Source organism: Saccopteryx bilineata, chromosome 4 (assembly GCF_036850765.1).
Source record: "Saccopteryx bilineata isolate mSacBil1 chromosome 4, mSacBil1_pri_phased_curated, whole genome shotgun sequence".
Taxonomy (NCBI): domain Eukaryota; kingdom Metazoa; phylum Chordata; class Mammalia; order Chiroptera; family Emballonuridae; genus Saccopteryx; species Saccopteryx bilineata.
Window position 1 is genome coordinate 164143751 of NC_089493.1, and position 14956 is coordinate 164158706.

General features: G+C 40.0%; 1 protein-coding gene across 2 annotated transcripts in view; it reads left to right on the forward strand.

Moving 5' to 3' along the window:
* CTNNA1 (catenin alpha 1) overlaps nt 1-14956 on the forward strand; it is a 236885-nt gene that overhangs the window by 84005 nt on the left and 137924 nt on the right. For both annotated transcript variants that reach the window (XM_066272607.1, XM_066272608.1), the window contains exons 6-7: nt 4115-4384; nt 8582-8785. In XM_066272607.1, coding sequence (XP_066128704.1) covers nt 4115-4384; nt 8582-8785 — 474 coding nt within the window. The remainder of the gene's footprint in view (nt 1-4114; nt 4385-8581; nt 8786-14956) is intronic.

Consider the following 14956-nt stretch of genomic DNA (forward strand, 5'->3'; position numbering starts at 1 on the left):
TCCCATGTCCCCTCCCTCCCATCTTCCCTCCCTCCTGTCCCTCCTCCCTCTACTCTCCCTCTATCCTCCCTCCCTCATATCTTCCCATCCTCCCTCCCTTATATCCTCCCATCTTCCCTTCTTCTCTTCTTCCCTTCTTCCCTTCTTCCCTCTTCCCTTCGCTCCTCCCTTCTGTCCTCCCATCCTCCTAGCCTCCTAGCCTCCTGTAAACCATCTTTAGTCATATAAAGCCTGGGTCCAAGGCAAGCTGTCTTTTAAAAATAGGCAGGTAACCTGCTACAGCTTTTGTCAGTCTTCCACGTGTAACATACATTGTTACACATCCTCTCTTTTCAGCATTTTTGGGGTTCCATGGGGGTTCACTCATAGGACCTGGCTGAACTACCATCTGGGTGAGGAATGTTTAGAGACCAGAGTCCACAAAACCCAGAGCTCCCTCCTAGTGAGGAATGTTGCTAAAAATTATGAATAACTCTAAAATGGTGTTTACTGTGTACTAAACACTATTACAAGCCCTTTTAAAACATACACTCATTTAATCTTCATCAAGCCCTTTTAAAACATACACTCATTTAATCTTCATAAAATAGTGTAAGGTAGATACTCCAATTGGTCAGGTAGTAATTTCTATAGATGAAGGAACTGTATGTAGCACAGAGAGGTTAAATAATTAGGCAAGGTCATTAATAAGTGATTGAACCAGGTTTTGAATTGGGGCTCTCTGGCTTCAGAAGACAGAGATTTTGTCTGTTTAAACTGCTACTATAATCCCTAGTGCTTAAAACATTGCCTGGATATAGTAGTGCTCAATAATATTTATTTAACGAACACGCTAATAAGCCACTTCACTAACACATCCATTTTGGAGTGGAATTCTGAGTGTGGCTAGAATTACTTTCTTGGGCTAGAATATTATTGGCTCACTGGAAGTGTTGACTTCCCATTTGGCTGCAGGCTCTTCTTTGGTGATAAGGGTAAAATATATAGGACAGAGGTTAGGATGGGCCAGCATCAGTTGTGGTTCCTGTAAAGAGGACTGCCTCTGCCTCACGCTGTCAATGCTACAGCTCATTGAGGTATTTGTAAAATTGTAATTTTTACCTAGACTACGAACTATGATTTCCATGATTATTTTTCTGAAAACCTTAATAGCATCTGTTGGTATTGGATAGTACTGCTAGTGTTGTATGTGTAAATTACCTGGACTAGCTGGGTTTGACCATGGGCCATTTCATTAAGTCATTTGAGTCCAAGAGAAGACATCTGATCAAGTATATTTATGGAAACAAGAGAAAATTTCTACTTGAATTTCCAGTTCTTGGTAAGGGTGATTGTTATAGATTGCTTCAAAGTTAGTTTCTATTTCTTGGTCACTACATGTGGTAGTTCAGATTACATTGAAAGCAGTAATTTCTTTCTTAAGTTTTCTGTTTGTTCTTGAATCTGCCTGAAACCTAACTGAATTGGTGAGTCATAAAGGTTAAAGTAGACCAAGGGACTTTAATTTCATAAGTAATGTATTATATTGCTTAATACTTTTCTTCACTAATCTGGATTACTTATAAGCACTATATATTTTGAATATTTACGATTGATCATTATTATAGTAAATAGTGCTGCCTTCTGATGGTGTCCATTTTTTTATCTGCACTTAACAAAATCTAGTTTCTTTGTTAGCACTAAGGAGAAAGTAGAACATTTAGCAGTTGGGACAAATGATATTTAGCTGTCATGTTTTTTTGTTTTTTGGTTTTTTTTACAGAGACAGATTCAGAGAGAGGGATAGACAGGGACAGACAGACAGGAACGGAGAGATGAGAAGCATGTATCATCAGTTTTTCGTTGCACGTTGCAACACCTTAGTTGCTCATCGATTGCTTTCTCACATGTGCCTTGACCGCGGGCCTTCAGCAGATCGAGTGACCCCTTGCTGGAGCCAGCGACCCTGGGCTCAAGCTGGCGAGCTTTTGCTCAAACCAGATGAACCCGCGCTCAAGCCGGCAACCTCAGGGTCTCGAACCTGGGTCTTCCACATCCCAGTCAGACGCTCCATCCACTGCGCCACCGCCTGGTCAGGCTAGCTGTCATTTTTATCATAGCTTAAAATATATTTCCCAATACTTAATAAATGGAAATCTATCCAGAGATACATTGTGGTGAGAGCAAGACGTTTAGAAAAAGCCATATAGAACACATACACCAGCTACTTAAGCATAACGGTTAGCCCAAGCTGCATGTTATAGCTTCAGTCTTGAGATGATCATCAATTCTTGAAATCCACAGGATTCTATTTCTGAATATTTAACCTAATGTAGTCTTTGGAAAGGTAGAAGTTTATTAGACTAGGCCAGGCAGTGGCTTTAGGTAGGTCAAGCATTCAATAGTAATTCCAACACTATTAACTTGAGGTGACCACAAGTTTCTCTGGTGATCTTTATAAGAGGCTGCACTGATCTAGATTATAGGTACTTGGGGAGAATGCCAAAACCAATTGCAAAACTTTTACAAAACAGAGGGGAATACAAGTGGTTAAAGGCAAATGCCTCCCTAGCAGACTTCACATCCTTGAGGTGTTGTGGTAAGGGCAGGACATTTTGAAAATGCTACACAGAATTTATACACTAGCTGTTTAAGCATAATGGTAAGTTTCATCTCCCTTCATAGCTTGAGACTTGAAATGATCACTGATTCTCAAAATCCACAGCATTCTGTTTCTGAATTTTTAGCCTAAAGTGCTGTGCTATAGGGCATTTGGAGTGCTGTGAGCAAATTTGTGAATCGCAAATTCAGATTCCAAATGAGAAAAGAATTATAGGAGTAAAAGAAAGCTGTCATATTACACAACTTTTGAATAAAGATGCAAACAAAATATATAGTGAGTTGAAATTTCAGATAAGGAAACCACTTTGATGTCTCTAATGCTTAATTAGGAGCTCATCTTGAAAGATGAGCCATTAAGGAGAATTGACTTTGACCTTTGTAGGTTAGTCAATTTTCTCTTACATGTTTACACATGTAATACTCACTTTTAACACATTAAATTTATACTCTAGGATTCATTTGGTGACATTAACATTGAAATTTTATAATCACATAATAAAATAGAGTTGGAACAGCTCTGGTGGTCACATATTTCTCTTCTGTGGTGGTGCTCCACATTTACTAAAGACTTAAATTTTTTTCCTTTGAGTAATTTCAGTATCAGTGGGATATCAGAAGTACCCCTTTTCATCTTGCTTATTGTTGGTATTATTTGTCACCTAGCACATCCACCCTACCAAGTCGATGCTAGTAGTGGAAATCATCCAGGAACCACAAATCCTTTTTAACTGTGGGTTATAATTATGGGGTAGAAATTAAAAAAGGACAGTTTCACTTAAAACCATGTACATAGAGTATTACAATGAAATACAAACCTTTTGATTTATAGTCAGGGAGCACATGAGCCTCAGCTTTGTGCCTAATGACTCGTGTCCTAAGGTAGTCTTTGGGGTTGGGGAAGGGAGGGGAGGCAGGACTTGTGTACTTGGGAGAACACCTGGCTGTTTTGCATAGTTTTGATACACCTGTGGTATACTATCCTAAATTTCAAAAAATTCTTGTAATGAATTTTTAAAACTTAACTTAAAAATCCTCATAATAAATCTTACTTTGTTTAAGTATGTCTCTGAATGATTTTTCTATTTTGGTTGGAATAGGTACATCTTTATATAGTTGTAATCAAGATGCTAATCAGTTTCATGTGTTGCTTTTTATTTAGCACTATGGTAGGTAACTTACATGCATTACCCCATTTAATTTTCAATACAATAGAGGTACTATTATTGTTCCTATTTTACAGAAGGTGAAACTGACCATGGAGAGTTAAAATAAGATCACAATAGCCAGGAAAAAGTAGAGCTAGAGATTGAAATTCAGGTGTATGTGGTTTGGAAAAGTTTGAACTCTACCTACTAGTCATACTGCCTCCTTTTTGATGAACTTTCAAGCTAGACTTAATGAAAATATTGTGTCTAATTAGTAGAATTTCTAACTTTTTAGTATTTACTGACAAAGTTATATATGAATAGAACCCATATAGAGACTGCTCCAATTTCTTGTTTTACTCTTGTAGGAACTGAAAGATGTGGGCCATCGTGATCAGATGGCTGCAGCCAGAGGAATCCTGCAAAAGAATGTTCCGATTCTCTATACTGCATCCCAGGCTTGTCTACAGCATCCTGATGTTGCAGCCTATAAGGCCAACAGAGACCTGATCTACAAGCAGCTGCAGCAGGCAGTCACAGGCATTTCCAATGCAGCCCAGGCCACCGCATCAGATGATGCCTCCCAGCACCAGGGTGGAGGAGGAGGAGAACTGGCATATGCTCTCAATAACTTTGATGTAAGTTATGCTTGCGAGGAAACTTCAGGCTCTTGACCATCTTGCAAAGTTAACAGATTTCTGGGAAAATGTGATCAAGGTTTCTAATGAAAGCTCAATTTTTACTTAGATTTGCAATCTAAGTTGAAAGAAATTTTATGACTCATCAGTCTACTTATCTTGACTTGGCTGAAAGTATTTATCTTTCACTTTCTTCCTTTTTTTTTTTTTTTTTTTTTTTTGAGACAGAGAGCGTCAGAGAGAGGGACAGACAGGAAGGGAGAGAGACGAGAAACATCAATTCTTCGTTGTGGCTCCTTAGTTGCTCATTGATTGATTTCTCATATGTGCCTTGACCAGGGGGCTACAGCAGACCAAGTGACCCCTTGCTAGAGCCAGTGACCTTGGGCTCAAACTGGTGAGCTTTTTGCTCAAACCAGATGAGCCCGTGCTCAAGTTGGCGACCTCGGGGTCTCAAACCTGAGTCCTCTCTGCATCCTAGTCCGATGCTCTATCCACTGCACCACCACCTGGTCAGGCGCTTTCTTCCTTTTTTGGTTTGAGTTAAACTTCTGAATTCTTCTATGCATCTTGTATTTTCTATGAGGTTATTCTTTATTGAGAATATGAGTTCAGTTAATTTCAACCAAGATTTTAACCTTTTGTCAGATGTGAAGCTCTGGGGATACAAAGACAAAATGTACAGTCTGGTGGGCTCAGTCTGGTGGGAAATACACATCATAAATGACTAAAACAGAAATGCCATAATAAGCTTACTTGTCTGCCTAGATATACTTTTCTTCTCAATGACTAAATTGTAATAATAGATAAAATTTAATTAAGTGGAAGCAAATTTGGGGTTAAAATACTTTTGTAGCATAATCCTATACAATTACCTTTTTTTTTTTTAAATTTTTTTATTTTTTCATTTTAGAGAGGAAAGGGAGAGACAGAGAGAGAGAGACAAACAGACAGAGAGAAGGGGGGAGGAGCTGGAAGCATCAACTCCCATATGTGCCTTGACCAGGCAAGCCCAGGGTTTTGAACCGGCGACCTCAGCATTTCTAGGTCGACGCTTTATCCACTGCGCCACCACAGGTCAGGCACAATTACCTTTTATAGATGATGTCTGTATATTCTTTGTACACACTGTCCGATGTAGCTAATCCTAATTTTTTGGGGTAGGTTTTGTGTTTTTAAAATTTTTACCCACAATGCCTCTTGCCTTCCAGTAGATGGCAGCAGTTTAAGATTTTTTTTTTAAAGTGGTTTTTAATTTTTTTAAACCAACTGTTGGGTTAATTTTTAAAATTTTATTAACATAAGGGAAAACTGCTTTCCAGGTAGGTAGCATCTTTTCATATGTTAGAATGCTTTATAGAATCAATACAGTAGAGTGCATTTTATTTTTAACATTTTTTCCCTTTACCATTTCTTTCCTTTGTCTCAGCACTTTACTTTGGTTTGGGTAACGATCCTTGCTGATATGAATGGCTGATTTTATGCTTTTCATAAGTTATAAAAACATGATGTTAGAACTGAAATTTTACTCTGGAACCTTAAGCATTAAATGGCCTTATAGCAAACTCTTATGATGCATCTTATAATTTACTGGCACTATTGTTTTTCCCACTCAAATTTGGCAGTATTGGGTATTGGTCTCTTTTAAAGCAGTGAGGGTTACATTTTGCCCCAAGTAGAATAATATCGAAGGCCACTTAATTCATAAGTGAAGGATTTGGACTGAATGATCACAGGCTGTAGCTCTATGACTCTGTTTAAGTTCTGTGACCATTCATTTCTTATTTCTGATGGTCAGAATGAATTTTGTGTTCAGTTTTGACCAGAGAAATCCTGTAGTAACTTAATCTGGTAAGAAAAATGACGAGTTAAAATGTAGGTTAATAATGAACTCAGGCCCTGGCCAGTTGGCTCAGTGGTAGAGTGTCGGCCTGGCGTGCATGAATCCCAGGTTCGATTCCTGGCCAGGGCACACAGGAAAAGCGCCCATCTGCTTCTCCACCCCTCCCTCTCTCCTTCCTCTCTCTCTTTTCCTCTCCCGCAGCCAAGGCTCCATTGGAGTAAAGTTGGCCTGGGCGCTGAGGATGGCTCTGTGGCCTCTGCCTCAGGCGCTAGAATGGCTCTGGTTGCAACAGAGCGACACCCCAGATGAGCAGAGCATCGCCCCCTGGTGGGTGTGCCAGGTGAATCCCAGTCGGGCGCATGTGGGAGTCTGTCTGACTGCCTCCCCGTTTCCAGCTTCGGAAAAATACAAAAAAAAAAAAAATAATAATGAACTCAAAGTATTACATGTTAAATTTCAAAACTGAGGGTTCTTTGGAAGGAAAAGAGTGAGCTTTTTTTTTTTAAAGGAAATCTTTGGTATTTAAGTTAAAATCAGTAAGAACATAGTCCCCATAAAGGAAAATTAAAGGCAAATACTTGCATAAGGATAAATTAAAGGCAAATACCAGTGTAAGGATAAATTGTACCAAGTGGAAAAGCTGGAGGGAGACCAGCCAGTAGCTGTTGTCCTGGGAGTGTTGATATTTGACTTTGTACCTACAGCTTGTGACCTATTCTCACTCATCACTAGTAACACTGGATTTAAATGGAGTCAGGGAGTGAAGGGAAGACAGAGGAAGGATTTATTCTTCTCAGGGCAGTTAAGTCACAGAGTGGCTTTGTTCAAACAGATTGCTACTATCTTTTACAGAATTCCTGGAGATCTTTGAGAAAAAGTTTTGAATTTAGACATAATAGGATAAATTTGAGACTCAAATGTTCCTAACGTTTGATGAGATGTGTAAGGTGAGGAAAATAATTGATATTGATTAAAAATGCATTATTGCCTGACCTGTGGTGGTGCAGTGGATAAACCATCAACCTGGAAATGCTGAGGTCGCCAGTTCGAAACCCTGGGCTTGCCTGGTCAAGGCACATATGGGAGTTGATGCTTCCAGCTCCTCCCCCCTTCTCTCTCTCTGTCTCTCCTCTCTAAAATGAATAAATAAAATTTAAAAAAAATGCATTATTGTCTGAAACTTTTTGAGGACAGATATCAGTATTATCTTTTTATGGTGAAACAGTTCTGCTAGTGTCAGGTAGCAGTTTTATACTCTGTACATAGAAAAGAGAAAGAGAGCTAACTTTTATTTTTTCCTGTAATTCTCATCTCGTAACTTCCTAATACTATATAGGCTGGCCTTTAGATGTTCAGATTAAGTAGTTTGAAATGATTCTTTTTTTTTTTTTTTTTTTTTTTTTTTTTTTTTTTTTTGAGAGACCGACAGAAGAAGGGAGAGAAATGAGAAGCATCAATTCTTTGTTGCAACTCCTTAGTTTATTGATTGCTTTCTCATATATGCCTTGGCCAAGGGGCTACAGCAGAGCTAGTGACCCCTTGCTCAAGCCAGCGACCATGAAGTCATGTCTGTGATCCCACACTCAAACCAGCAACCCTGCGCTCAAGCCGGATAAGCCCATACTCGGGAAGGTGACTTTAGAGATTTGAACCTGGGTCCTCAGCATGCCAGGCCAATGCTCTTATCCATTGTGCTACCACCTGGTCAGGCTGAAATGATTTTTATGCTGATATACTTTTGTTTACCATTTGTGGTATGCCTTATCCAGGCACCATTCAGCTGGATAGTACTGCTTCTAGTGCCTTTTTTTTTTTTTTTTTTGTATTTTTCTGAAGCTGGAAACGGGGAGAGACAGTCAGACAGACTCCCGCATGCGCCCGACTGGGATCCACCCGGCACGCCCACCAGAGGTGATGCTCTGCCCACCAGGGGGCGATGCTCTGCCCCTCCGGGGCGTCGCTCTGCCGCGACCAGAGCCACTCTAGCGCCTGGGGCAGAGGCCAAGGAGCCATCCCCAGCGCCCGGGCCATCTTTGCTCCAATGGAGCCTTGGCTGCGGGAGGGGAAGAGAGAGACAGAGAGGAAGGGGGGGGGAGAAGCAAATGGGCGCTTCTCCTATGAATCGAACCCGGGTCTCCCTCACGCCAGGCCGACGCTCTACCGCTGAGCCAACCGGCCAGGGCTTCTAGTGCCTTTTTTGAGAAGTGATCCATACGCCAACTTCTGTGGAATAGCCCCTCATCTGCCAAGGAGTATAACTTTCAGGCATTATAATTTTTGTATTATATCTTGATGTTTCTAATTATGGAAGGAACAGAAAGTAGCAGTAACATTCAATAATGGTTCCTTTGCAGAAACAAATCATTGTGGACCCCTTGAGCTTCAGCGAGGAGCGCTTTAGACCTTCTCTGGAAGAGCGCCTGGAAAGCATTATTAGTGGGGCCGCCCTGATGGCCGACTCGTCCTGCACTCGTGATGACCGACGGGAGAGAATCGTGGCCGAGTGTAATGCTGTCCGCCAGGCCCTGCAGGACCTGCTCTCGGAGTACATGGGCAATGTGAGTATCAGAACTTTTCTTTAAAATAAGAGGAGTTTCCATAACAGATTTTGAATCTGAGATAAATAGCAAATATGTACTTGGTTCCTGGAGTCTTTGGTTGAGGCAGAATTTTTAAGGAATAGATGGCTTTCTATGTGTTCCTTTCTTCCCAACCTTTATTTTGAAAAATTTTAAACTTATAAAAATAATACGAGGGCCCATCAGTCCTTATCTAGATTTACTGCATAACACTTAAAAATGTGTGCCTGTTTGTGTGTATAAATGTATGTGTTTATATGTGTCTATATATACAACCTATTTTTTTTTTTTTTTTTTTTTTGTAGCAAGAGAGACAGAGAGAGGGACTGATAGGGACAGACAGGAAGGGAGAGAGATGAGAAACATCAGTTCTTCATTGCATCACCTTAGTTATTTATTACTTTCTCATATGTGCCTTGACGGGGGGCTCCAGCTGAGCCAATGACCCTTGCTCAAGCCAGTGACCTTGGGCTCAAGCCAACGACCGTAGGTAGGGTCATGTCTATGATCCCACGGTCAAGCCCGTGACCCCTCACTCAAGCTGGTGAACCTGAGCTCAAGCTGGTGACCTCAGTGTTTTGAACTTGGGTCCTCTGAGTCCCAGGTCAACACTACCCACTGTGCCACCACCTGGTCAGGTTTACACAACCTTTTATTAATGAAACATTTGAAAGTGAGTTGCAGACATTATGTTGCTTTACCTCTAAATATTTCAACATGCATCTCCTAAGGATAATGATCTTTAATACCCTTAAAATTCTATTATCACTTCTAGGTGGCCATTTAATATTCAGCAAAATATAATGCTGAAAATATAGTTGGTAAACTTCTTTTCATGAACCATATAGAATATCATAAGAGCAGGTAATTGCCAAGTAGATCTGTATTAAGCAGACTGAGTAGTGTCTCTGAAGTTATGAAGTTTGGGTTTATAAACCAGTGCTGTGAAAGTTGACAGATGATTTTTTTACATAGAAAATACCATTTTTATTGATTTTTTCCCATTGATGCCTTTCATTTTCATTCTCTAATCCTTCTTCCATTCCAGTTATGTAATGCTAATTTAGGGTTACTGTAGTTTAGACCTTGTACCCAATATTTTATTGTAGCAAAGAAGGAATAAATGAAATAAAATAGTACAGTGGTACCTTGAAATACGAATTTAATTTGTTCTGTAACCAAGCCCGTAAGTCAGTCAACTTGTATATCAAACTGCTGATACTGGACCCGTGTGCCAGCGTGCCAACTAGCGGCAGCTTCCTGAATCACAACTCGTATATCAAAATTTTGCTCGGATCTTGAACAAAAATACGGACTGAGTCGCAGCTCATATCTTAAAAATTCGTCTGTTTGTATCTCAAGGTACCACTGTACATAAAATTATTTTACAGGAAAGAAGGACAATAGAAATTATTTCTCACTAGTGATTTTTGCCTATTTCTTTCAAGAAAAGATCTTTGTATTTTCTCATTTATTTGCCATATATCTTCTTTGTTTACTTATATGCCTATATAAGTGAACAGATAATAGTGATGCATGATGCAATTCTTAGGGTGAAGATGAATACCTTCCTGTGTTTATCTTATTTCTACCATATTGTGAAATTAGTGAAGCATATTGAATTTTTTAAGCCATTGCCATGTCTTGATTGTATGCAATCTACCTCAGAAAAATGAGATTAGAGGCTTAGTTAAACCAAATGGAAAAAACGGTTGATAAGTCACAGTGAAAATGTAGTACATTTATAAATCCATACCTAAGCTTGAAAATCAGAAAATACAGCCTGACCAGGCAGTGGCACAGTGGACAGAGTGTCGGACTGGGATGCAGAGGACCCAGGTTCGAGACCCTGAGGTCACCAGCTTGAGCGCAGGCTCATCTGGTTTGAGCAAGGCTCACCAGCTTGAGCTCAAGGTCGCTGGCTTGAGCAAGGGGTTACTCCATCTGCTGAAGGCCCACGGTCAAGTCACATATGAGAAAGAAATCAATAAACAACTAAGGTGTCGCAGCGAAAAACTAATGATTGATGCTTCTCATCTCTCTCCGTTTCTGTCTGTCCCTATCTATCCCTCTCTCTGACACTCTCTCTGTAAAAAAAAAAAAATCAGAAAATAAAAAATAGGTAATTTGATGATGACTGACTCACAATGTTAGAGACTTATACATGAAAACAAGGTACTTGTTTGTGGTCTGTATGTGGATCAGTTATTTGCTCTCACATGTAGGGGTGAAGTGATGCTAAAGTGTCCAGTGTAGTAATAATTAGGAAATCACTTTAATAAACAGCCTTTTGAGAGGGAGTTTATTTGGTAAATCTGTTCTCATTGCTCCATACTAGAGCTTCCTATCCTAACCAGTCTACAAGATATCCCTTGAGCCGTGTGGTTGGTGAGATTTCAGGCTAGTCATCCCGGTCATGAAGACCAGAAACCTCTGGTTGCTCCCTAGAGTGTCAGACAAATAGTACTTACTATTTGTGCTATGGATGTAAATAAAGGTGGGAATCACTCATTTATACTGAAGACATGGAGACCATAACAATACACTTATTTAACATTTTATTGTGCAAGTGAAAACTAGAACAATGATCGATGTTTGGTTGAAATATTAGGATTATGGTGTGGATTTTAAAAGAAATTACCTTGATTCAGAAATACATTGTAGAAGATGGTCTCTGGCCATGTTTCTTCTAAAGGTAAACATATTTAATTTCCTTGCATTAACTCTTGTAGCAGTGCGCAGGCTAGGTCCTGTTGAGAAGTGATGGAGTAAGAATAAAGGGGAGGGCAGTGATCACACTTGAAAGCTTCGAACAGTAGGAGGTCTGCAAGAGGCAGAAGCAACTGGGGATATATTTTTGCTTATTTATGAAGCATTCAAAAGTATTTAGAACCTCTAGTGACAACCAGAACTTAACTGGCAATGTCTGCCTGTTGAGTAAGTGTCACGTGCAAAGTATTACGATGAGTGCTGAGTAAAAGGAGAAACGAGGCACTGATTCCTCCCTTCTGAGACAAACGAGGGCTCTACAGGGCGTTTATTGAGAATACTATTCCAGTACTGCTAAAATTGCAAAGAGGAGGAGATTATTTCTAGCTGGGAAACTCAAGAGGATTTTATGGAGAGTTTATTTTATTTTCTTTAGATTGAGCTCTACCTTGATGTGTGTGTGTGTGTGTGTGTGTGTGTGTGTGTGTAAGAGACAGAGAGAGGGACAGATAGGGACAGAAAGACAGGAAGGGAGAGAGATGAGAAACATCAATTCTTTGTTGCGGCTCCTTAGTTGTCCATTGATTTCTCATATGTGCCTTGATGGGGGGGGGGGGAGGCTACAGCAGACCGAGTAACCCCTTGCTCGAGCAGCGGCCTTGGGTCCAAGCTGGTGAGCTTTGCTCAAACCAGATGATCTCACACTCAAGCTGGTGACCTCGGGATCTTGAACCTGGGTCATCCACATACCAGTCCGATGCTCTATCCACTGTGCCACCGCCTGGTCAGGCTACTTTGATTTTTAAAAGATGGTTCACTTTAAGTTTTGATTATTTCTGTTGAAAAATATTAGGCAAATAATTATGGTATGTGGAGAATTGAGATAATATGGATTAATTAAAACTGGTTCACTATGGGCCCTGACAGGTTGGCTCAGCGGTAGAGCATCGGCCCAATGTGTGGAAGTCCCCGATTTGATCGGGCTCACAGGAAAAGCGCCCATCTGCTTCTCCACTCTTCCTCCTCTCCTTTCTCTCTATCTCTTCCCCTCCCGCAGCCAAGGCTCCATTGGAGCAAAGTTGGCCCGGGCGCTGAGGATGGCTCCATGGCCTCTACCTCAGGGGCTAGAATGGCTCTGGCCGCAACAGAGCAACAGCCCAGATGGGCAGAGCATCGCCCCCTGGTGGCCATGTTGGATGGATCCTAGTCGGGCACATGCAGGAGTCTGTCTGACTGCCTCCTTGCTTCTAACTTCAGAAAAATACAAAACAAACAAACAAAAAAACCCCAAAACTGGTTCACTACGTGGAACTTGTAGACAGAGTATGGTAAAGTCTAGAAGAGCTCACATATTTTTACTTTTTTATTTCTTGGATTATCTCAATAATGTCATTTTTTAATAGCTATATACCCTCAAAATCTTTTCATAATCTCCTGAGTCTTTTTTTCCTTATTCTGTGTTGTCACATAACAAGTTACATTGGTTTTCTCCTGTAAGGCAATGATTCTTAACTTTGGGTACACATTAAAACCCCAAGAACTTTCAAAAATCCTGGTGTTTAGGTCTACAATTAAGTCAAAATCACTGGATTGCAGTGTAGGTTTCAGTATTTTTAAAGTTCTCTTAAGTGATTCCAGTGTACAAATAAGGTGGAGAAACTGCTCTGTTTCCACTGCTCATTGTCTTGTTCTAGGCTCTTCAATTTCTCTATTTTTCAGTCTGTACCAGCTGCTCAGCTAGTCTGAGCTTATGCCTTTGGTAAGACATTGTTCATTATGTTTTTGAAATTCCCTTTCCACCTGTTTAATCCTAACCTGTTCTTCCAAGGCCCACATTCCTCCCCCCATCTCCCCTCTGTCATTTCTTTGCTGAAGGCCATTTTAAACTGTACCTTTCTACATTATTTTTTGCTGCTTGAAGTTGTGCACATAATTGTTTACTCTCCTGAATTGTTGCTTAATTGTATTTCCTTTATCTATGTAACATTATTTTTGTGACAGAGACAGAGAGAGGGACATATAGGAACAGACAGACAAGGAAAGGAGAGAGATGAGAAGCATCAGTTCTTTGTTGTGGTACCTTCGTTGTTCATTGATTGCTTTCTTATATGTGCCTTGACTGGGGGGCTACAGCCGGGCTAATGACCCTTTGCTCAAGCCAGTGACATTGGGCTTCAAACGAGTGACCTTTGGGCTCAAGCTAGTGACCATGGAGTCATGTCTATGATCCCATGTTCAAGCCAGCAACCTCACGCTCAAGCTGGTGAGCCCACCCTCAAGCCATGATGAGCTGGCGACCTTGGGGTTTCGAACCTGAGTCCTCTGTGTCCCAGTTTGATGCTCTGTCCACTGTGCCACCATATGGTCAGGCTATCTGAATAACTTTTGCAACTAAGTTTTAAGCATTTGAAAGATGGGAACTATTTTTAAAATATTCTTTCAGGGTCTAGTATAATGCTAGAAAGAGGTACTTAGTGCTTGCTTAATGAGCTCATGCTGACTTGGGAAAATGCATGAAATGAACAATTTTGGTTATTCTTAGTGCTAAGGGTATATTAACAAAGGTTCTTGCTCTTATTACCGTACATTTTAGAATGTTATGGGAGAGGTGGCCATGGATGGTTAAAGATCTACTTTCTGTAGATCTTTCAGTGTACAGATGCCATTTGTAGAAAAACATTAAACCAAATATGCCGAAATAAGTATTGAGTGAAAGTGATATTTTAGATCATAGTGGATTTAAATTTAATTCTAACATCAGATGAGGGTCAAACTCTCTTTTAAAAGCTTCAAGGGCCGCCTGGAGTCTAGCAGCCCTAATGGCCCTGCTTGAATTGCGGTTTGAAGAGTTGGAGGATATTCTTGGCTCTATTGCTAACTTGCTTTAGGATTCTCTAAGAGATTATTGATGTTAAAACTAATGCATTTGACCCCTACTTACTTAACATGGAAATTCCTCAGAATATTCAGTAGATCTTTGTAGTTCCAAAAATGACTTCCAGGTTTCCTTGAAATGAAATGCGGTTATTGTGGTTAAGTTTAATTTGTTTCTGCTCTATCAGTCTAAGGTTACTCTGCCTGTGAGGGTTCTGGAGAAGGAAAAATAATTTGGATGGTGTCCTAATCTTAAAAGGTTTAGAAGTGAATGGATTGAATTAAAAGGAAATGTAATTGAATTTGAAAAAAGTTATTGCCACATTGTTTATTTTTTTATAATTGAAAGTCATACATGTGTAAATTACTGAACCACCATTAGAGTACTATTAATATTTAGGGATGTGTATTTCCAGTTCTTTTTCCTTTCTTCTGTGCAGGTGTTTTTAAATTTTAAAATAGTTTGATCTTAATGTTCTTGCATAAAAACAAATATTCATATAACTAGGGTTCAGACTATTAGGTTAATGAGTTAAAATAGACTACTGGGTTAATGGGTTAAATTTG